The 23,642-nt window shown below is 41.2% G+C and overlaps 1 protein-coding gene across 1 annotated transcript; it reads left to right on the forward strand.

The window, feature by feature from the left end:
- The first annotated feature begins 174 nt into the window (after positions 1 to 174).
- prr12b (proline rich 12b) lies at positions 175 to 23,576 on the forward strand. Its single transcript, XM_084088507.1, has 16 exons — positions 175 to 1,009; positions 7,157 to 7,311; positions 7,508 to 7,669; positions 7,814 to 12,282; positions 12,429 to 12,647; positions 13,575 to 13,649; positions 14,264 to 15,059; positions 15,129 to 15,619; positions 16,549 to 16,665; positions 16,775 to 16,908; positions 17,492 to 18,174; positions 20,074 to 20,193; positions 20,833 to 20,930; positions 21,050 to 21,181; positions 22,190 to 22,285; positions 22,377 to 23,576. The coding sequence occupies exons 1-16, from the start codon at positions 927 to 929 to the stop codon at positions 22,512 to 22,514; spliced, it is 7,968 nt and encodes a 2,655-aa protein (XP_083944633.1). The 5' UTR covers positions 175 to 926; the 3' UTR covers positions 22,515 to 23,576.
- The last annotated feature ends 66 nt before the right edge of the window (positions 23,577 to 23,642 follow it).

The following is a 23,642-nucleotide window of genomic DNA, read 5'->3' on the forward strand; positions in this document are numbered from 1 at the left end:
AGAGTATCAGAAGAGAGCATACAAAACTCAGTAGTGCCTCTATCTGTGCTGTAACAAGGCGGCAGTACGCACGAGACTTCCAGACAGACTGCGTATGTGAGAGTGTGACAAGCGAGTCGGGTGGGGGGGGATATGTTTATGTGTGTGCGCGCGAGAGCCTGTTAGTCCACTCTTGAAAATGGCGTCTTTCTTGCCTAAATACCTGAAAAAAGCGATTTTAATCCCAGGCATTGTAACTTTTATGTGAGGTTTTAAAGCATTATACTAGCTTCTTGTATGGCTCTTATACATTTTGCCGATTTAAGCGAACCTAGTCACAACAAGAATATTGTTTCTGACGAAGAGCCTCCATCCCGGTGAGGAAAGGAATTTACATCCATGATGTAAATATTTGGGGCGCAACAGCTGAATAAAAATGCGCCCTCGGTAGACTACTATTTATAGATACCTACTATCTCACCTTTTTGTGGCAATGCAGTATACGAACAACTGAAATAGGGTACAATCAGCACGTGTCGTATGTCTCGTGGGTGTAACAAGCAATGGCATCAGAATTCGACATGCAGACCATCAGCCGCGTTTGCTGTTTCTGCTAAGAAGGACAATAGGCATCGAGATATATAAGAGGGCAAAAGAGGGGAGGGGAGGAAGAAACCGGATTTTTTGTGGTGGCGGTGGTTGGTGTAATACTTCACCCGCCTCCCCTCTGTATCCTCCATCTCCCCCTCCTCCTTCTCCTCCCTCCATTCCTCTCCCCCTCTGTGCTGGTCCTATTCTTGAGGACTTGCTTGTGAAACAGGAGAGATAAACAGACACTGAGCGCAGAGGAAAGGACACGGGGAGAGATAGTGTGTTAGAATTTAGGAAATACCTCCCTCCCCTTCCCCCTGTCTATCTCTCCATCTTCATCCCTTGTCTCTTCTTTAATGGATAGAAATTATCCTGGCACAGGATTCGGTGATCTGGGCGCTGGAACGGGATGGAGTTACGAGAGATCGGCGAAGGCAAGGTAAGGCGCCTGTGCAAGTACACTTCCATGCACTGGATGCATAAATATGCTTAGCTGGCTGTAACAATGCCCATGCCGACGGACGGACGGACGCAATGCATGTTCCCACTCTCTCTCGCTCCCAGTGCTATGTTCATTCACTTGCATGCGTTATATTGTCGCTGGGTCCACGTACAGCCATCAGTATTGTCATTTCTGAGGGAGGAGGGGGTGTCTCGAAAATGCAAGGAATGCGATTGAGAGTTAATGCGTGATACGGAAGGTAGACTGAGACAGAAAAAGGGGGAGAGGGGCGAAAAGAGGGGGGATGGGATAATGTTGCTAGCTAGCTTGCTAGCGTATTATCAAAAATGAAAAAAATCAAGCCTTTTGCCTTGGAGGCGCACCAAACCGGACATTGCATGCCGGACTTATATACACGCTAATTCAGAGTAGTGAGTAATGCGTGGCACAAAATGCACGTTGACAAAGCTTTATTTAGGAGGCAACCGATTACAAGCAACCACATAACATTATATTTGGCAATGAAATGCTTGCTAGCTACTGTATGCAGCGTATCCCTGTAGCTAACGTATTTGTGTAAAATAAGGGGTTTCTTCACGAAATATACATTTTGTGTTAAACGGGTAAAAAAATGGATACATAACATTTATCTGAACGGGAAATTACTCAGTGCAGAAGTGAAGTTCCTTACAGTCAACATGTATTATTCAGTTACACATGTCACTAGACTGACTGCAGCTAGGCTATATTAAACGCCATATGAACCGCTACTAACTCATGCTTAACGTTACTACTCTCCGACATTGCATAATTAAAAACAACAACAACCCAAACTTTGCATAGCCTGTTTAGTATCGTTATTATCTCACGGGAAAATTCCATCTCTGTCGTTGAGGATACTGTCGTTAGTAGTCACTTTGGCAACGTACCAAAATTGTGTAGTGTTCACGAGTGTTCCTCAGTGAAATTACAGCGTGACCGACCGAGACGTGCACACTGTAAACATAAACGTAAGACGCACTGCAAACGTATTTGCAGCCACAAAGGTTTCACAAACAGAAAATGTGACCGATAAAAACTTATTGGATGAAATATTTAAATATCCATAGCAACTGGGGATTGGGGGACACTGTTGAATAAAATGATCTGACAAGGTATTTCCATGTTTAGTTTTACATCTGACTAGCCATTAAATCTCATAACGGTTGATACTTTTAGGAAGTGCTGCATTATAATATTAAAATAGTGGTGATATTGTCATTGTCATACCTGAAAACGGGACTATTACAGTGTCGTGCTTTGGCTGTTTTAGTCGTTCAACCGTGTTCCACTATTTATTTCGCGGCCTACTCACAGTTCAAAGGCACCCGGCTACGTGCGTTATCAGTCGCCGTGACAACCAAATCAATCTTAGCAGCGTACATACAGATCGCGCGTGCAATCATTCTGGGTGGCTGTACTGTCTCGCGTTGCTTGTATGTAGTCAGTCGTGAAATGTTAAGAAATTTGAATTATGATAATGTTGGTGAATTCTGTGCTTCAATGGAATCTGCTATGGGAATTATTATGATTAAACAAAAAACATTCATCATTGTAGGTTGCATTTCTTTTTTTTAATTATTATTTACACAAATGCGTAAAGAAGTCTCATCATTTGTGCATTGTAACACTATTGGAGTGGGTCCTTTTTTCTTACATGACAGGACAACAGTAGGGCTATTCTTTTGGGGAATCATCCCAAAATGCATGGAAACCTCTTTTATGTGTATATACAAGGAATTTCATTAAGACTAAGATCACACATGCTGTGTTGTGGTTTGAGTTTTTGTAACAGGTAGCATCACCCAGACTGCAACCCAGTATCCCTGGCTGACTCTTAGTCCTAGCAAGTCCGGAAAGGAATTTCTTCATTTTCTGTTGGATTCTTTCTGACTCGAGCATCTCTGTAGACTCATCGGCAGATTGATAGAATCCAGAATCTTAATGAGTTCAGGCTTATGATGATGGACAAGCTTCAGTAGTGCTGCTGCAGAGGCTGAAAGCATCAACTGGATAAAATGAAATGAAATTCGTTTCACCCAATATTCTCTCTTCTAGTTTTCCAAAAATTGCTTCTGCTTTTGAATGAATATTAGATAGTAAGACCGCCACTTTAGGTCACTGGAGCCATTATGCAATGATGAAACACCAAGAAGAGTTAAATTAGCATAGAATGAAACAAAATGACACTGGGGTCTGTGTAGGACACCACATTCTATTGATTTGTAATAAGAAATGTTGTTGCATGTGTTAATATTAAATGAGAATAAACAGATCAAATTCTACAATTGTTGCCTGACGGGACTTTTGCACATTGCATTTAGGTTATGAAGCCAACAAAGGCATTCTACTCCATGATGGCAAGGTTCACCAGGCCCTCTGTCCTTTTTTGGGCTGTGTACATCCACCACACACCTCTGCACGGATTTAATGGAGATTAATGGCCATGACTGAGTTCCCCATCAGGCTGCAAACATTTTGCACCTGTTGGGGGGACTGTGTAATTAGGAGCAGTCTTGTACAGTGGATTCAATCAAGCTTTCTAATTTAACCCTTCTTTTCGTTTAGTTTTTTCTTGTTCCTTCCAGTGTTTATTTATTTTTCATGTTTCCTCTCTTTCCCTGTTATTCTTTTTCCATTCATTGTCAAATTATGGCTAATCAGCTCAAGAACAGGTGCAATAGCGGGAGGTGAGACGTTTATCAGGATGAATTGATTGACTGAAGGTGTAAGCCAGCATGATGAAAAAAGTGAGAGAGGAGAGTTTGAGAGGATGAAATTATTGGATCTGAAGTATTTATAGTGTGGTCCAAATGTATACAAATTACATTTTTATATTACTAAATATCATAATATCTACACAGAAAATGTATGATTGTCACTATTTCTAGGTCACTAATTAAAAAGCACATTTGTGACATTGGCTGTGGGAACGGTTACGGTATAAAGATTTCCTGTATCATGGTTAGCCTACATGATCATCAGGTTTTGCACAAACTTTTGCTCAATCCTGCTGAAACAGTTGGCATGAAACAGAAATGGGCTTTTCTTCCCTGTTGTGATGTGTATGTGAGTGAAATGGCTTATGGAATGAGATCAAATGTTGGCCTATCACTAATTGATTGGATTTTTGAATTGTGTGAGAGTTGCTGGTTGCTGGAGGTAGGAATTATTGCCCAGCCCTTATGCCTCATGCCTCAGGGGAAGTTTATGTTTTAGATGAAAGATTGTGAGGACACATTAATTAATAATAATTCGAATAATAATTTACATGGATAAATCATTTATAATAAACCTAGCAATATTCCATAAGAAAGTCTGTCTTATGCTTTAAAGTCACCATTATAAATAAAAGATGACAAAGCAAATAAGAAATAATGCATGTACTTTTAACTTCTCACTCAGTGTTATGCTGATGATGTCATTTGTAATGAAATAATTTTTAATTAAAAAAGCAAAATAGGTGCACTAAGTTGTCTAATAATTTTCGACCCCACTGTATGTAAGATGTCCTTCAATTTACCTAATTCTTCTGAAGTTCATCATCTATTCCCTGATCGTCTCTGAGCTGCCTCTTTGGGATTAAGAGCCAATTGTTGTCTAATTCTCGGTTGCATCATCTACAAGTCACACTGCTGCCTATGGTTGCACAGAATAATTATTTTATGTACATGGATACTCACATTTGAAGAGAGAGTACAGATTATGTGGTGTATTAATTATTTAAGACATTAAGTTGCAGGAGAAACGTCTGCCTCTCAGGGCACATCATGTGTTTTTTTGTTGTTGTTTTTTAAAGATTGTTCATATCCAGTTCATAACTTCAACATATTTCTAACTTATTTTTTCAAAGTTCTTTTTGCTGGTATGTGTTACTTTTGCATGGTACTATGACTTTTTTTAAAAGCAGTGACTCAGCTTATCTACGATGCTTGCCTTGTTCTGCATAACCTGAAAGGAATCCACAAAAGAATTTCAGAAAATCGAACAGAAGCAGCAATGTATCAAAACATCATAAGGGTACTTTCGTCACAGCACTGTATATTGTGTATTATGCCAGAGGTGCAATCAGTGAAGCAGTTGGCAGCAAGAATGTGTGCTCTCACTCATACATTTAAATGTTTAACGCAGTTCATTAGAGCTTTTATCCAGTTAATTACACAAGTCTTGTGCTTTCTAAGATGAGGGTGTTTTTAAAAGAGATGGACATGCTCCAAGTTGAAACCCCCTCAGGATGGACATCAGTTGTCTTTGTCACATATATTAAGGTCTTTTGGGAGACACAAGTATTGCAGTGACTATATTGAGACCAGGAGTCTATTTAATGGAGAATGACAATATAAATCGATTCTTGCATCCTATCTGGATTGAATTGTGAAGTATTTAATGAGAGACTGTGCATACCGATTGTACAGATTTATTTAGGTAATTCTTGAATGCTACACTACAAGATTTGAATAAGGTCTTTCTTTAATAGGATTTAAAATAGATTTTCTGGTCCACTCTACCGCTTCTGTTGAATGACACCCACCCCCTCACCACGCGCTCACTCAGTATGTGGTGTCTGTGGCTTCCCACTCTGGTCTCAAAGTGAGAGGGATCTAGACTAACTGAGCTGTACTCACACTAAGAGCCTGTTGAGGATGGAAGGGAGGGGGTTACCAAGGCAATTCAGTCAGTGGAGAGCTTTTATCAATGAGCGCTCTGTGTCTTACCTCAGCAACATCCTAACCGCCATTGTCAACTGAACTGGCCACTCTCTATGAAAGAGAACAACAGAGACAGTCTGCAAAGACTGCAAAAGACAGTTGATTGGCTGGCAACAGGCAGAGTGGCCAATCAGAATTCTGAGCTGCACGTCGTGAAGCATAGCAGTGGTAAAAGGTACAAAAATGATTTAAAAAATGGTCTTGTTTTAGGTTTCAAGACTTGCATATTGATGAGACAACATATTTGCCTTATTTATAGAGTAAACAATATTGAGAACACTCTTTTATATGGTGTGATGATTGTTGATAATTTGGCAAAATCAGATCCTGCAAGCTTTTAGGGAGAGGGAGGATATGGAAGTGAGTAGGCTGATTAAAGAGCTAATCTTTGTGTGGGGCTATAGTGTGAGAGGGATAATAATGCCAAGCTGGGTCAACTGATACTCTATATGGAGATTTAGTATGAGTCTAGAGCCCAACAGACCTTTTCACTGCCCGAAGAGAGGGGGAACAGTAAAATCTGTCCCAATGTCACACAGGAGATTTTTGATACAATACAATAAGTTATTGTTTGGTTAGTTCTCCAAAATTACATGTAAATGAAGAAAACATGAGTGGTTGATGTTTGATCAAGTTTGAAAAAGACTGCAGCAAAAAGTGATGTCATAGTTAGATTGTATATTAATTTGGCTAATTAGAGAATTAAATAATTAGTGATTAATTAGATAAATAGTTTAGTACAATTTAATAATTAAACCCTTTATTTTACAATGTATGAGATATTGACCAAATGCCTATTAAATGAAGAATGTGTTTTTTTAAAGAGAAAAACAATAGTGATCCAAATCAATGACATTTGCAAAATTATTTCTATGTACTTTTTCTTTTTGTATTTTCTCTGCATCCTGGAGAGATTAAACATGTATATGATTAACAATGTATATGATTAACAATATATAGTTATTACAAAATTAACAGTAATATTATACTGTTAGTTTATTATTATGCAAAATTATGAATATTAATGTTTGTATAATTTAACTATAGAAAATGACCTTTTATTTACAGTTTTGTCTTGAATTGATTCTATTCAATTTTGATTTATTCAAAAATTAGATCATATGAGTGTTATAATGTTCAATTAAAAATACTAAATGACATTTTTTGGGGAAAAACATAGAAATGTTTGAGCACTAAAGTCTCATTTACAGTATAAATATTTATTTGTCCGGGGCATAATATATACGTAAAAAAGTAAAGGAAGAGAACAAGGTTGTGTGAGGCACCCAAATTTCATATTATGCATAAAAATGTATCTAAACAATTGCTGTTATTGTGTCACTTTCAGTGCCATTCCCTCTGTCAATTACCTCTTTTTGAATCCTCTGTTATTCAGTTTGGTTTATGGGAGCTCCAGATCCTCCCATCCAGACTCAGAACTCCTCCACCGTCAGCCTTATGCCACACCACACCCCCTACAAGGATATGCAACAAATCATCATCCAGGAACTTCTGGACAGGGTGGGGCATGGGGTGCAGGAAGGAGCTTAGGTAAGGTCTACAAAATTGTTAATAGTTAATTACTGGAAAAAGTTCCTCCAAAAAAAATCTTTGATTTGATTTAACACCATACTGACCTCTGCACAGTACTGTAGGTCATTCTTTACCTTGATATTGACATGTGTAGGGAAAAAAAGACATCCTCTGACCAGGTGTTAGACTTTGTCTTGATAATCATCTTTCGCAGGGCTCTCAGGGTTGTTTGATACTGGACTACATCATGCCAGTACCTCAGGACCAGATGCTTCAGTTATGAACTTGATCTCTGCTTTGGAATCCCGAGGTGCTCAGCCACCCCCCTCTGCCTCTACCCTTCTCTCTCAATTTCGCACCCCCTCCTGGCAAACTGGTTAGTGCTGTGATATATTGAATATAGAATTATCTAATTGTGAACACAGATATATATGATGAAAGAAAGATAGAGAATCCTCTTAATTAACTGCTGAATAATTTTCTTTTCTTTTTCCTTTGATTTCCCTCTCTGTTGCTGTAGCAATGCATACTCCAGCCCCTGCAGAGCTATTCATTTCTGGTGCACTACCTGGCTCTGGCTCATTTCCCTCTTCCTCTGCTCTGTCGGCATATCAGCACCCTGCATCCTTCTCAGGGCGCTCCTTCCCTGGAGTTACCCCATCATTATCTCTGCAGGACACACCTACCTTCAGTCCTACTTCCAACGGTCTCCTGTCACCCCATGATCCATTGCTGCACATTAAAACGCCCTCTCAGTCAAGTCTTGGCTTTGACCGTCTTCTGTCTTCACAGACTGGGACTGCTTCATATAGAGGGCCACAAGAGCCCACTAGTGCTCCTCCACCACAAGCACCTGCATCCTCCTCGACACGCCACTTACCACATCAGTTTAACCTGCTTTCCTCACAGCTACAGGATCAGTCCTCTCAGCTCTACAATTCTTCTGTATTTTCTTCTGCACCTCCTCAACCGCCACAGTCCCAGGAAAGAGCCATCCCTAGGCAAGACAGTGTGATTAAACACTACCAGAGACCTTCTCCTGGACAGTCTCAACTTTCCTCTTCTACACCTCATCCCCTACATCACTATCTTAGTTGTGGTGCATCAGGATACCAACAGATACCCCATCATCGGCATGGCTCCTCCATAAACTGTAGTCCACTGGGTGAGCAGAGTCCATCATCTGACCCCAAACCCTCTCCCCGATCAGAGCAAGTTTACCGTCCTATCATCCAGCCCCCTTACACCTCCTCCTCAGTCTCCTCCTCAGCTGGCTCGGGTGGTGGTATAGGGAAAACAGGAAAGAGTTCCAGCTCAAGTAGTGGCTACTCTTCCTCTGGCTCTTCCTCATCTCGAACCCCTCACACTCCTCCTTCCGCTTCTTCCACCTCCTCTTCTTCCTCCTCTGCTTCTAATCCTAATGTCTCATCCAGTACCTCTGCTGCACCCTCAAGGCAGCAACCACCACCTCAGTCAGCACCACAACCCCCGCCACCTCCACCTCCCACAGTGTCATCCTCTGCTACACAGCAGCAGCCACCCAAACCTTGCCTGTCCACATACGGCTCTCCTGTTGCTCCTGTCAAACCAACTGCTGGCCTTCCTGGTCAAACCCCGCCACAGCAACAGTCATATTCACCAAGCCAGCCACCCCCTTCTCACTTGCCCCAGCCATATGGGGGATTCAGTTCGCCGCAGACCCAGGATCTTGGTTCCAGCCTCGGGGGATCAGGAAAAGCTTATGGAAGCCTTGGAGCAACAGGGCGTTCATTTTCAGCTGAGGTGGTCTATGGCTCTGATTCAGGATATGGTTCTTTGCCACCATCTCTTGGAGGAGCAGGAAGTCCTTCACTGGGCTATGGTGGTACAGGACATTCACCTGCCCTAATGGTGTCTGGAGGTGGTACCGGTACAACAAGCAGTACCACTGGATCAGGAGCAGGTAGTTCAGGAAGTGTGGGGGGTGGTTCAGTGTGTGGTAGCACTAGTGTAGCAAGTGGCACAGGATCATACCACCTCCCAGATTCCAGCCCTTCACCCTCAAGTAATTCTGGAATAGTACGCCCAGGTCTGCACTCCCCAGCCCCAACTCGCCCTGCACAATCACCTGGAGGAAATGGGGGCAACAAGTACCTATCCTCAGTTCTCTCCCCAGCATTCCTGGCTTCTCCACAAGGATACTCAGACACAAGGGTGCCACCCCAGCAAACACAGTCTTATCATGCAACGCCGCCAAAATCTAAGTCTGATTCTGATATGCTCGGGGTAGAAAGATCTCAAGAAGAGGATGAAGAAGATGAGGATGACTTTTTGATTCAGCACTTATTGCACTCACAGAGTCCAGCACCCAATCCCTCCCAGCATCATTCTCAACAAGCTCAGCAAGTAGCCTCACAACAACCACAGCCCCAGTCCATTTCCCAGAGTAGAGATGGAGGAAAGTCTCTCTCAGCTTATGAACTGAACAAGGCATCTGAGGAACGTTATCATCTACAGAGTGTCATTCGGACCAATAATACGACCAACAGTGTGGCTTCAGTTGCTGCAGGCTCTTGTGGTCCCGGCACAGGTTTAGAGAACCAGTTGGAGATGTCGCTGAAAAAGCAACAACAGACTAAGACTGATAGAGTGCTATCTGTAGCTGGTGCAAATGGAGGTCGAGGTGCAGTTGATTCTTTGTCACACACTCATTCCCATGGTCAACATGACTCCCTTGGTTCAGTAGTCCACTATGGCAGAGGAGACCCTTACACTCATCAAACACATCAACATCACCCTCAGCATTCACAGCACTCTCATCCCCATTCAATGTCCCACTCACATATGGATCTTAAGAAAGCTCAGGATCCTCCAGAATTACCCTACCTGCGAAAAACTCCAGACTTGCAGCAGCGACAGACCCAGTCCTCCCTTGGACTAATGGATTCTCCACCTGACCCTTCTCATCAAAACACACAGGCTCACCTTCTGCAATCTGTCCTTTCCCATACCACTCGAAACAAGATGGACAACCAACAGGCTCCTTCACAGCAACAACAACACCCAATGAGTCAGCAGGCGATGCTTGGACCAACTGGGGGATTGGGTACTGGTGGATCTGGTGGAGTAGACACTCAGCCACAGGCTTCTCAACTTCAACTCCAGCTCCAGTCCCAAACTATGGAGGTCCACTATGGCCGTGAGGCTCAGCGAAACCAAAGCCAGTCAAGTCAGAATTCTGTTTCACCATTAGACATGCTAGAGAGATCTCTCTCCAGGACAAATAGTCGAGAAGGGACAGGGCCCTCTGATAGAGTTGTTGCAGGAGATGGGAGCACTGCTGATCATCACAGACAACAGCAACAACATAGGATGTCCACACACCATCAGTCCCACCACCCTCAACAACCATCAACAGAACTTCATGATTTCTTGTCTGAGCCTGATTTGAGCATGTCAACTCCCTCTCATTTGCACCATATGGCTTCACACCATCCACCCCCTCATGCCCACCATCAGCCACAGACACACTCTCACCATCAACACCCTCACCAGCACCCTCACCACATGCAACCAGCTTCTGGACCACCACAGCCCCAATCCCAGCCCAGGGAACAAGAGTCCCAGCTCTCACAGCCACAGCTAGATCAGCTCAAAGAGCATCAATATGACACTGGCAGTCCTGTGGGGAAAACAGCTCAGAGTCAGGGTCAGAGCCAAGAACAGCAACAACGGTTTGTGCCACTGACATCTATTTGTTTCCCAGATTCTCTTCTCCAAGATGAGGATCGATCCTTTTTTCCAGGGATGGAGGATATGTTCTGTTCTGAGGACTACAAGGCAAGCTGTGCTGGGGGAGGTGGAAGTGCAGGACAAGGAGGTCAAGATGGTGTGCCAGAGGCACATGGAACAGTACAAGATGGAATGGATGCAGTTAAAACTACAGGTGGTGGAGGGGGTGCATATGACATGATGGGTCACCATGGTGATCAGGGTTATGGGCAGTACTGTCACAGTTTGTCTGAATCTGGCAATGGTACTATGCACTTAGATTTGGACCCCTTGAAATCCCATGAACTCCCATCCACTGTAAACACAGAACAACTGGGCTTAATTCAGTCTCAGGGCCCAGGCCTTGGGATGGGTAGCACGGGACACGTTGTGGACGGAACTGGAAACAAAATGATGGGCTCTTCTGGTGTAGGTAGTGGTCCTGGCACAGGGGGACTCACCTCACCAATCTTTTGCTCTTCTAGACCTAAAAAACTTTTGAAAACAAGCTCATTTCACCTCCTTAAACAGAGGAAAGACCCTAACGTGCAATCACAGGCTAAGAAGAACTATGCTCAAGAATATGAGTTTGAGGATGATGAGGATAAAGCAGACGTTCCAGCCGACATTCGCTTAAACAGCAGACGTCTCCCGGACTTGCTTCCTGATCTCGTTTCCAGTTGCAGAAAGTCTGGAAGTGGTTCAGGAGTTGGCAGTTTAAGCCCCTTGATGGGTGATTTAGATTTCTGTCACCCTTCAGGGTACCCATCCCTTGGACCTCCTCCACAGCTGCTCCCACATGATGCTCCAAAGAAAAGGGGGAGGAAACCCACCAAACCTAAACGTGAGGGTCCACCAAGACCCAGAGGTAGGCCACGTATTCGCCCTCTTCCTGAGCCTCCATATTGCAGGAACATGATAGGACCTGGTGGAGAGACTAGAAGGGGCCGTGGTCGAGGAAGAGGGCGTGGAAGGAAAGATGATCAAATGTTAGAAATGCACAGAGACATGAACAAGGGGCAGAGCTACCATCAACAACCACCTCACCTCCATCATCAACCACAGTTACAACAGCACATGCACCAACATCTACAGCAACAACAGCAGCAGCACCAACCACAACATTTGCACCAACAGCAGCACCTACATGTACAACAGCTTCATCATCAGCAGCAACATCAACAACTTGCACAGCATCAGCCTCAGCAACAATACCAAGAACCCATCAAACCAATCAAAGTAAGTTAAGTTTTACAATTTGCACCAATAAGATAGAAATTACATTTGTTACAGTTTCATCGATCCATCATTCCCACAAACCTAAATTACGTGTTCATTCAAGAAATGCTTTTATGTAAAAATATAACTTAATTTTTTCCTACCAGATTAAGCTCCCTATTCCCTCCATGCCTTCATCTGATTCCCTCCTGAGGACAGACTCCCTGTCTAGTACAGATCCAGTTTTGTCTGATGGTTCGGTAGGATCTGCACCATCTCTTGGTTTGAGCCCAGGGCCCACTACCAGTGTGGATCTAAACAGAATTGACATGAACAGAAATGATATGAGCTGTGGTCAGGAAAAGATGAAGCAGAAACCCCAAGAGGTGAGTCTCAGCTTGCTAAAATGTTTAATGAATGTTGAAATTTAACAGAAAATTTAGAGCAAATGGCAATTGCGTGATTTTGCAGTTTAGTAAATTATTTATTGCAATAACTGTATCCTTTCCTAATTTTTAGAAAGGTCTGATTTGCATGCAATTGGCGTCATGACCAAAAACATGACAAACCATGTACTAGTTCATATTGGGTCTTTTTGATATACTCAAATGATCTACAGATTTAGAGCAAAGTTTAATGGAGGAGGTGCAGTTGGAAGAGGTCAAATATGTGGAAGACCTGCCAGGCCAGAGTGTTGGCAGCTGTGATAGATTAATTTTACTATATAAAAATGGTTTGCTAAATTTGTTCTTTTTAGTTAAAACTTTTTAGTTAAACATTTTTAGTGGACTTTAGTGGACAAGCATAGTTATGGTCATTTGTCTTAGCATTACACAGCACTGTTAGACAGTATTAATCAGCAGTAGAGCGGATTGGTGGGAAGCAGCATGTGAAATAAATTATGATTTATGCAAATGCAAAAGGAAAGTCACTTATTGAACTGCGAACAAGCTCATCTATGATGAGATGATCAGCAACTTGAGTAGTTCTTTCCAAATACTGAAATATCTAGATGATGAAATGATTTGGGGGGTGGGAAAGAAAACTATACATGTCAAATTCACAAATGTTTTGTCCTAAATGGTTTAAGCAAACACCTGCTGTTACATTATGAAAACCATGTTCCTAAACATGATGATTCAATTACTTGCCAACATTTTACAGCCTTTATCAAATTATTCCCTCCTCTGTATGTTTAAATTGCACTTATGACACCGTAACAGGTAGCCTTAGGAAAGAAGGGCCAGTCTAGGGTGTTATGTGTAGAAATGTGCATGTTCTGTATATACAATGTTTGTTTTATTTATCTGCAGATGTCCTGGGAGGGAGACATGGATGACCAAATGACCCCAGAGGCCTGGGCCACCATGCAGAAACTCTCTGGCTCAGTAAGACTTTCATTCATTTTTATTCTTGATCCAATTCCAGGTGTAGTTCTGACAGAAGACAACAAACCACTCATATTTTGACCAAAGGACACATTATACATACAATTAATTAGAATTTCTTTAACCTCGTTTATTTTACTGAGGAAGCATTGTTCTCAGTGTATTCACTTTGCCACTAGAGGGAGCAGAGTACATAGACTAAGATGATTGGCAGGCCACCCTGATGACTGAGTTCTTAAAAAATGCAATAAAAGAAAAGGAGAGCGCTGTTGCTAGGGTGGCTGTTGCTAAGGTTACGGATTCATATGACAGTAGGGTCTCCAGATTCCTCTTCGTCATCAACCACCCTGCTGTTCAGTAAGGTGTTTTACCTCCCTCTAGACACACCTAATGTAAGAGAGTGGGACTACACTGATTATATAATATAAAGATGTTAATCAGAAAAGTACATTTTATTACTATTTATTTGTGAGCTCTTTTCTGGTTGTATATTTATTTTCCTTGCCCCAATTTTGTATTTTTGCCTCCTGCTTAAACATTTCTATGCTATTTGGATATTTTTTGCATTTTGTCATCTTTTGCCTCTTTAATTCCTATGCATCTCTTGCTCTCAGACGGAGGAGAAATCTTCAGAGCTGAAGTCGGGTTTCATAACTTCCTTTCTGGATTTCTTGAAAACTGGGAAGAAGCAGCCAGGGTCTGAAGATCCACCTGGGCCCCTCTCTGTGGATGGGTGCACTTCCACAGATTCCTCTTCAGTAAAGGGAGGCATTCGCCCATTATCCCCACAACCACCTCCTCCTCCACCTCCTCCCTTTGGAGAGAATGAGGGTAATGGAAGCCTGGGTCTCAGTAACTGTCCATCCCCCTGTAAAAGACTTGACGAGGAACTCAAGAGGAATCTGGAGACCCTACCGTCATTCTCCTCAGATGAGGAAGACTCTGTCAGTAAGAACCAGGACCTGCAGAAGAGCATCTCATCAGCCATTTCTGCCCTCTATGACACGCCCCACAGCCTCGCTGCCATTCCACCTCCTCCTACACCATCGCCTCCCACTCCACAGACAGTTTCTCTTAACACACCCCCGCCACCCCCACAACCTGAATCTGTCCCGCACGTACACACTGAACCTGAGGTCGAGATGCACGCATCACAGGAACTGGATTCACACTCACAGCCCAACCCACAGGATGAGGCACATGTTCTAGGCGAGGATGATGAACAGGAAGAACCTGTGCAGCAGATGCATGAAGAAATACAGCAGAAGGAAGACAGACAGAATGAATGTGACGAGGAAGGAGATGAGTTGGAAGAAGACAGAATTGAGAAAGAGGAAGTAGATCAGATAAGGACAGAGGAGAGCAAGCAGGAAGAGGAAGAAGAGCCTGAGAATGAAATGCTGGTTGACAGTGAGTATATTAACATACCTACAGTCAAATATTAAAATCAATGAAATATTAATTCTTCCATTGTTTTAGGATCTCCGTCTGAGCCTCCTCCTGCACCTCCTTCTCCTCCGTCCCTTTCTCCTTCTCCCCCAACCTCCTCCTCCCCGTCCCCTCTGCCTCCTCCTCCTCTATCTCTCCCCTCCCCTCTTTCATCTCAAGAAGAGGAGGAGAATCTACAGCAGCAACAGCCACTACTGCACAATTCCCTGCCTCCCAGCCCCTCTCCACCTGCTCTCCCCTCTCCCTCTCCGCCTCCACCCACGCTGCCCCCCTCTGCTACACCCCCACCATCCCCCTCCCCGCCTCCTCCCGAAGAACTGCCCCAGTCCTCCCCGGCCTCGCCCCCCACCCCCGAAGATGCCCCGACGCCTCAGATCACTTCACTGCACCTGGCTAAGAAACAGTCCAACGCGGCCATCGCAGGAGAGAGTGAGGATGATGACAGCGAGAGTGGGGGGGAGGGGATCTTCAGAGAGAGGGATGAATTTGTAGTGCGCACTGAAGATATTGGTACTCTTAAGGTAAAAATCCTCTGCTTTTTTATTTTAGAAGTATAGATCTTATTCAGAGCAGCGCCATGACAGGTATGAGGCTCATCACTTATAATTTTCCACTGCTCATGTTGTCTGGAGTTTTTTGTCTACTGAAATTTATTGGAAATATATTTTTGCAGTGTTTTGTCAGCAGAGCAGAACTGGCGCTGCTGTGAATAAGGTCTATTTTGCATGTAGCATTAATATTTGGATGCGTAAAGGGATAGTCCACCCAAAAAAATTTTATAATTCTGTCATCATTTACTCACCCTTATATTGTTTCAAACCTGTATGAGTTTCTTTGTTCTGTTGAACACAAAATAACATATTTTCAAGAATGTTGGTAACTAGACAGTTGACGGTAGCCATTGACTTATATAGTAGGAAAAAAATACTTTGGAAGTCAATGGCTACCGTCAACATTCTTGAAAATATGTTATTTTGTGTTCCGCAGAAAAAAGAAACTCGTACAGGTTTGGAACAACATGAGGGTGAGTAATGATTAAAGGGATAGTCCAGCATTTAAAATTAAAAGTTGCAATAAAACGGAAGTAGTGGCAGATCTTTTCTTCCGTAGTGTGACATACATCCAAGTGAAACGGAAAAGAAATAAATCTAGAGTGGGAACTTTATCCATCAGTTATTAATTGGATTTTGAGATGTGGGCATTGCCCTTAAAAATGAATGCAAGTTTGCTGGAGGAATGTGGAGAGTCGCGGTTTAAGCAGACTAAATGATTGAATAAGTTTAGTATTGTTTCACTGAAAGGTCCGGTTATGTCATTTTTATCGAACATTATGACGTCAAAAATATAAATAAAAAAAGAAAGATGAGACTGGTGAAGATGAGATTGGTGAATTTTCATTTCATGCTGATTTTGTCTTAATTTGATTCTCAATTCTCTTGGCTTTTCTCAGCTAGCGCTGCAGACTGGACGAGAGCCTCCTCCAATCTGGAGGGTCCAGAAAGCTCTGCTGCAGAAGTTTGCTCCTGAAATCAAAGATGGCCAGCGACAGTTTTGTGCTACCAGTAATGTAAGTGTCTTTTTTTTATTTGTTAAGCATTGATAGCATTCATTTGATGTCTTGCATTAAAATGTAATGCTACACCACCACAGTAAACTCCTCTGTCTCTCTTTGGCAGTATTTGGGCTACTTTGGAGATGCAAAGATGCGTTATCAGCGCTTATACGTCAAATTCTTGGAGAATGTGAATAAAAAGGATTATGTCCGAGTGTGCTCGCGGAAACCCTGGCATCGGCCCAGTCTCACACTGAGGTAATTTCACCCTAAATGACCTTCTGAATGTACTTTGGTCCTTTGATATATATTAGTTAATACAGTAGTTACTGTCATTCAAAGAGTTGTCATGATTTACTCATCCTCATGGTGTTCAAAACCTGAATGTTGTTGTTGTTTTTTTTAAAGAATCTTCACGTTTTCATTCGATAACAGTATACAGGGGCGCCATGTCTGTCAAGCAGTCATTTTTTTAAAAGCACTATACATGTAGTCCACCCATCTAATGCACCATATTCCAAGTCATCTGAAGACATGCGATAGGTTTGTGTGAGAAACCAGCAACATTTTTATATTTATTTCATTGATAATCAATATGGCGATTGTGGCACAGAGTTTGACATTTGATCTTGAGACATGCAATAACTAATGACATTGGCATCCAACCTGCATGATATGCTTTAATTTATTTTATTTTTTATTCCAAAGAAACACATTATACAGGTTTGAAATTATGTGAGCGTGAGTAAATTATGGAATTTTCATTTTAGGTGAACTGTCAGTTTAGTCAGTATATTATCATTATAACATTGCTAAGATGAATGTGTTTTCTTCCCACCAGACGCCAGACTCTCCCTAAGCCACTACCTGTACATAGCCTGACTCCACCGCGCATGGAACGAGAGGATAGAGAGAAAGAGAGAGAGAGGCAACGGGAAAAAAAGCAACGAGAGCAAAGAGAAAAAGAGAAGGAGAGAGAAAGAGAAAAGGAAAGGGAGAGAGAAAGAGAGAGGGAGCAGATCGAGAAATCTAGGAGAGAAAAAGAGGAGCGGGAGAGAGAACTTGAAAAGCAAAAAGAGAGGGAGAAACAAAAAGAAAGAGAAAGAGAAAAAGAGAGACAAAAGGAAAGGGAAAGAGAGAAGGAAAGGGAAAAACAAGAGAGAGAAAGAGAGAAGGAAAAACAAAAGGAGAACGAGAGAGAGAAGGAGAGAGAGAGACAAAGAGAAAAAGAGAAGGAAAGGGAAAAACAAGAGAAGGAGAGGGAGAAAGAGAAAGAGCGAGAGAAGGAAAAGAAGCTCCAAGAGCGACAAACTCAAGAGAAGCTAGAGAGGAGAACAGCAGTTGTGGAGCGCGGGAGGGTCAAAGAGGAGAAGAGAGTTGCAGAGAAGAGGGTTGACCGGACGAGGAGCAGGCCTGTGAAAGTAAAGGCAGAACCTCCACCTAAAAAGAGGAAGAAGTGGCTTAAAGAAATGCCCTCTTCCTCTGATTCAGACTCTTCCCCTGACCCGCCCAGTGAGGATGAAGGTGTGTATGGGTTTGTTATGTGTGTGCAGTTTACTGTGTTTCCATTTGTGTGTGGTTTAAATAGAAATATTCAAAGCTATATCAGCAGCTTCCTTCAATGTTACTGCAGTACACACTACAGTTTACACACTAAAAGTTTCAAGGGTTGGTATAAAAAATTTTTTTTTACGTTTTTGAAAAAAGTCTGTAATGCTTACCCAGGCTGCATTTATTTGACTAAAAATACAGTAAAAACAGTGATATGAAATGGTAAACATAGTCCTGTGATGTCAAAGCTGTATTTTCGGCATCATTTCTCCAGTCTTCAGTGTCTTATGATCCTTCAGAAATCATTAAATTATGCTGATTTGCTGCTCAAGAAACATTTATTATTTTTATCAATGTTGAAAACAGCTTAATATTTTGTGGAAACTATGATAAGTTTTTTTTCCGGATTACATTACAGTGTTATATCCAAAGCGACTTGTATTATGTTCAGGGTACACGTTATTTATTTATTTGTTTGTTTGTTTGTTTGTTTGTTAGTTAGTTCTTGCCTGACCCATGACCTTGCTGTTGCTCTACTGATTTTAGCTAGTTATTTGTCATTTTTAAAAAATGGAATACACCCTTGCTGAATAAAGTAGTTTTCTTTAAAAATAAAAATAAAATAAAAATCTTACTGTCTGCAAACTTTTGAATGGTAGTGTATAACATGGTAGTACTTTGGCATTCTTCGAAGTACCATGTTAAAACCATGATACTGAATGTGAATATTGTTATACAGTATGTGACCCTGGATCACAAAACCAGTCATAAGTCGCACGGGTATATTTGTGGCAATAGCCAACAATACAGTGTATGGGTCAAAATTATCGTTTTTTCTTTCATGCCAAAAATCATTAGGATATTAAGTAAAGATCATGTTCCATGAAGATATTTTGTAAATTTCCTACCGTAAATATATAAAACATTTATTTTTGTGAGTGAATGCAGCACAATCGCGAACATAAATGGACAACTTTAAAGACGATTTTCTCAATGTTTAGATTTTTTTGCACCCTCAGATTCCAGATTTTCAAATAGTTGTATCTCTGCCAAATATTGTCCTATCCTAAGAAACCATACATCAATGGAAAGCTTATTTATTCAGCTCTCAGATGATGTATAAATCTCAATTTCAGGAAATTGACCCATGTGACTGGTTTTGTGGTCCTGGGTCACATATATCAAAGTACAATGGTTTTACCTTTAATACCAGCACAGTACTTTTATGTAAGGTTTGTCCTGGCTCCCAGAACTCAAAAGCTGCTTAAAGGGTTAGTTCACCCAAAAATGAAATTTCTGTCGGTAATTACTCGCCATCATGTCGTCCCAAACCCGTAAGACCTTCGTTCATTTTCGGAACACAAATTAAGATATTTTTTATGAAATCCCAATTTATTCAACTACAGTATTTCTTCTCTTCAATGTCAGTCTCCTACGCTGATCACGTTGTAAACAGTGCAGCGCTACCAGGTTCTATGTCAGAACGCCGGCTAATTATTGGCCGACGCTGTTCACGTGAGCACCACGGCACATGCGTATGATGCTGACGCAGGAGCTGGCCAATACTGAGCCAGCGTTCTGATGTAGAACCTGGAAGCAAGTTCAGTAATCTCTCAGATTTCATCAAAAACATCTTAATTTGTGTTCCGAAGATGAATGAAGGTCTTACAGGTTTGGAACGACATGAGGGTGAGTGATTAATGACAGAATTTTCATTTTTGGGTGAACTAACTAAATTCAGCATCCATATTAAAGGGCTAATGTTGAATTTCCTGTTATGTGGAGCCAAACTATGTTGTTAAAGTGTGTGTGAGTATTTTCAGGTGATGGCCTTTTGTTTTTTCACATGTTTTGCATCTGTTCCATCCTCAGTATCCACACGCAGTGGGATAAACAGTCGGGCCATGAGAGAAATGTTCCGCAGTTATGTAGAGATGCTGGTCAGCACTGCTCTGGACCCTGACATGATCCAAGCTCTGGAGGACACCAACGGTGAGCACACATCATTTGGTTAAATATAAAGTGCCTGTGTGGAGGATAGGGTTGGGTGATTAAGGGAAAGAGAGATAGAAAGAATAATGAAAAAGGAGGTTAATAAAGTAAGGGAGGTTGAGAGAGAGGACAATGAGGTGAGACTTGAAGAATAATGACAAGGAAAAGATGCTGAGAAAAGGCTGAAGGCTGTTCAATTAAGTTTCATAAATAAGTGTTTAAATGTATATTATTGCTGCTTGTCTTTTGAATTAAATTTCTTTTATTCAGTCAATTTAGTAAATTAATCAAAAGTGGAAGTAAAAAATCTCTAATGTTAGAAAATATTTCCATTTCATTCTGTTATTTTGAACTTTCTTTACATCCATCAAAGAATCCTGAAAAAAAAGTATCAGTTTCTACAAAAATATTGAAAGTGTTTTCAATGTTGATAACAAGGAAGCCTTGGTGAGCATTAGAGACTTATTTCAAAAGTATTTGAAAAATCGTAACCCTTTTGAATGAAAATGGAATATTTGTACTTTGAAAAAAATTATTTGTCACACCGCAGGACTATTTCAAATTAACTAGTGAAAAACTTGATGAGTAATAGGTACTAAGATGCATTTATATGTGTGTAATAATCCCTTTTGTCCTTAGATGAGCTTTATCTCCCACCCATGAGGAAGATTGACAGTATCCTCAACGAACAGAAACGAAGGCTGTTGAGGAGGGTCAACATGAGTGTCCAACATCAGGTGACACTGGCTTTCAGTGATACTCAAATGTTATTCCTCTGAGTACTCAAGACCTCTTGATTTGTGTTTTCTGAGGAACATGTCTGGCAGTCTCTCACTCCCCATCCTCTCTCATGTAGGAGGCCCTGCACATGTTCCCTCAAATGACAGCAGACTCTCTGGACTCTGGAGCGGTTAAAGTGCACCTGGGTGGTGAGAGTTACAACCGCAAAACCCTAAACAGAGTCAAAAGGAGCCTTCCTAAACAGCAGGCAAGTTGTATAACTTGATTGTTTCTCACTTACATAATAAAGCCGTTGAGTAAGCGACCCCAAGAAGTATATAGGCACTTCAGCCATTTAAAAATATATAAAAATGTGGTTGCATTATAGGGGTGTACCGATGATATGGATTGAGGCATCAGTCAAATGACTAACAATATGATATATTGATGCAATGCGAAAAAAATATATACCGGTACATATTTTTTATAAATATATCAAATGTACTTTAAAACTTGTTTGACTATTATAAATAGCAAGCGGTCATCAAATATTATTGTATTTTGCATACAGTTCATAAAAATGTAACTGGTTGGTAAAATAAAAATTTTTAAATATATTGATCACAGTTACTTGCAACATGTTTTGAAATAACGGCAGATATTGTATCGCTGGCTAATAGAATCAATGTCAGATCGTATCATGATGAAACGTCCGATTTACACCTCTACTACAAAACAGTACAAGCTTGCCTTTTAAGAAATTCTTTTTTTTAATGATTGTGTCTATTAATGTGATGCATTGCTAGGACACCTGTGTAAATCCTGAGGGAAGTCATACCTCCACTAAAATCACCCGAGAGCCATTTGATTAAATGTCATAGCAAAAATGGCATCATTTGCTTTGTTTTGTTTTCTATATGTCAATGTGGCTTAAAGGGACAGTTCATTCAAATCATTTTCTTACCCTCATATCGTTGCAAAACTTTGTCTTTTGTGAAACACAAGAGAAGATAATTTGAAGAATGTTTTAACTGTTTTCGTCCAATTGAGGTCAATGGTGTCCAAAACAACACTTTCATTTAATGGACAAAAATATTTGTTCATTTTTTTTAAAAAAATTTTATGGATGAAAGACAGTCAAGTCAACAACAAAGTAAAGTTCATTCTTTGGTGAACTGTAACCTTTTTGGAGCCACTGCATTTCAATAATGGATCTTTCATGAAGTCTCAGAGTTCTCTTTCTTTGCTTGTAATCCCATGTCTATCTCCTTGTCAGGACCTGAAACTGCCGACAGAGACTTGTCGAATGTACAGTCTCTATCACTCTCTCCATCACTACAAATATCACACCTTTCTGCACTGTAAAAAGGAGGTATGAGGAAATATGAGCTTATATGAGAAATGCATCGCTGTATCCGTGTATTAGCTCGTAAGAACCCTCTTCTCTCGTTCTCCCTCTTCAGACGGACAGTATAGAACAGGCAGCTGAGGAGGATCCAGGTCAGGAGGAGGTGGTTCAGCAGTGCATGGCCAACCAGGGCTGGCTAGAGACTCTGTTCAATTCCTTCATTGAACTGCTGAGGCTCAGCAACAAGGCTTAAGATTCAGCTATCGACGTTTCAAGTGCGTCCTATTTGGAGAGAGGAGAAACTCCTCTCACTCAAATGAAACCGGTGCACCGCCATGTTGCAGGAAAATGAGATTTTCCTTTGCAGGATGCGTAAGAGCCAGTGGCGGTTTAAGCCGTTGCATTTTAACATAAAAAATGTTTTTGTAAAGAAGCTTTCATTCCTCTCTTTCATTATGTGTCAGCTCCCTGCGACGGGAGCCACAGGGAGACGGCATGAAAACAAAAAAAAAGAGCGAGAGTGTGTAAAGACAGTTGTCTGCACAGAGACGAATAAAGATAGTGCCAAAGGGAACAGGGTTGAAAACCTCACTGGTCAGCAGTGTTTTGGCAGAGGTGAGCTTTGAATGCTATGTTCCATGCATACTCTTATATATAAATATGTATTATGAACAATTATGATTTGTATTATTTATACATGGACATTTATACATGGTTACCTCCCAAAGCTGGGACAGTTTGCTGTTATTATTTTGAATAATAATGCTCATGTTTTATGAGGGTGTACATGAAATGGGCCACCCATAACCCCCCTAATCTTCCTGTCCCCTAAGATGAAGGACAAGGCGGACAGGATGTGGACAAAAGAGTGGGGACAAAGCAATGTGTAGTTCCTTTTTTTCTTCTTCTTTTTTTTTTTTTTGGTAAAAAAAAAATAGAGCAAAAGAAAAATGTATTTAAAATAAAAACACGTGTTCTTTCTGTTTGTTCTTTAAAAGAAAATGAGGAAAAAGGTGTATTTGTTCGTTTTCTCAAAGAAAACATGACGGTGCAGAGGGATGTAATAGTTTTTAAAGTGTGCAAAACGTCTGTGTTTACTGTTTGTTTTTTATCTGTTGGTTGTTTACTATGATAATTATAATTGTTATTATTATTGTTATTTTGGAGGTTTGCTTATTTTTCTCTCCTGTAAATACTGTACAGTTGCTTCGGTCTTTCTCTCTACCTGTCCCTCATCTGTACATGAATCCTCCTGTATTTGACAAACGCAAATAAAAGAAAAGAACAATGACTTTATGAAAATGACGCATTTTCACATCAGACTGCTTTGGATTTTTTTATTTATTTAATTAATTTGCATATTTTTTTGTTCCTGACATAT

This window comes from Abramis brama (assembly GCF_963993115.1).
Source record: "Abramis brama genome assembly, chromosome: 1".
Taxonomy (NCBI): Eukaryota; Metazoa; Chordata; class Actinopteri; order Cypriniformes; family Leuciscidae; genus Abramis; species Abramis brama.

Excerpts from the sequence above, each read along its gene's own strand:
- prr12b (XM_084088507.1), top strand. The coding sequence starts at position 927 with ATGGATAGAAATTATCCTGGCACAGGATTCGGTGATCTGGGCGCTGGA. Across the intron at positions 12,283-12,428 it reads AACCCATCAAACCAATCAAA|ATTAAGCTCCCTATTCCCTC; the intron begins GTAAGTTAAGTT and ends TTTTCCTACCAG. Across the intron at positions 22,286-22,376 it reads TTCTGCACTGTAAAAAGGAG|ACGGACAGTATAGAACAGGC; the intron begins GTATGAGGAAAT and ends CTCCCTCTTCAG.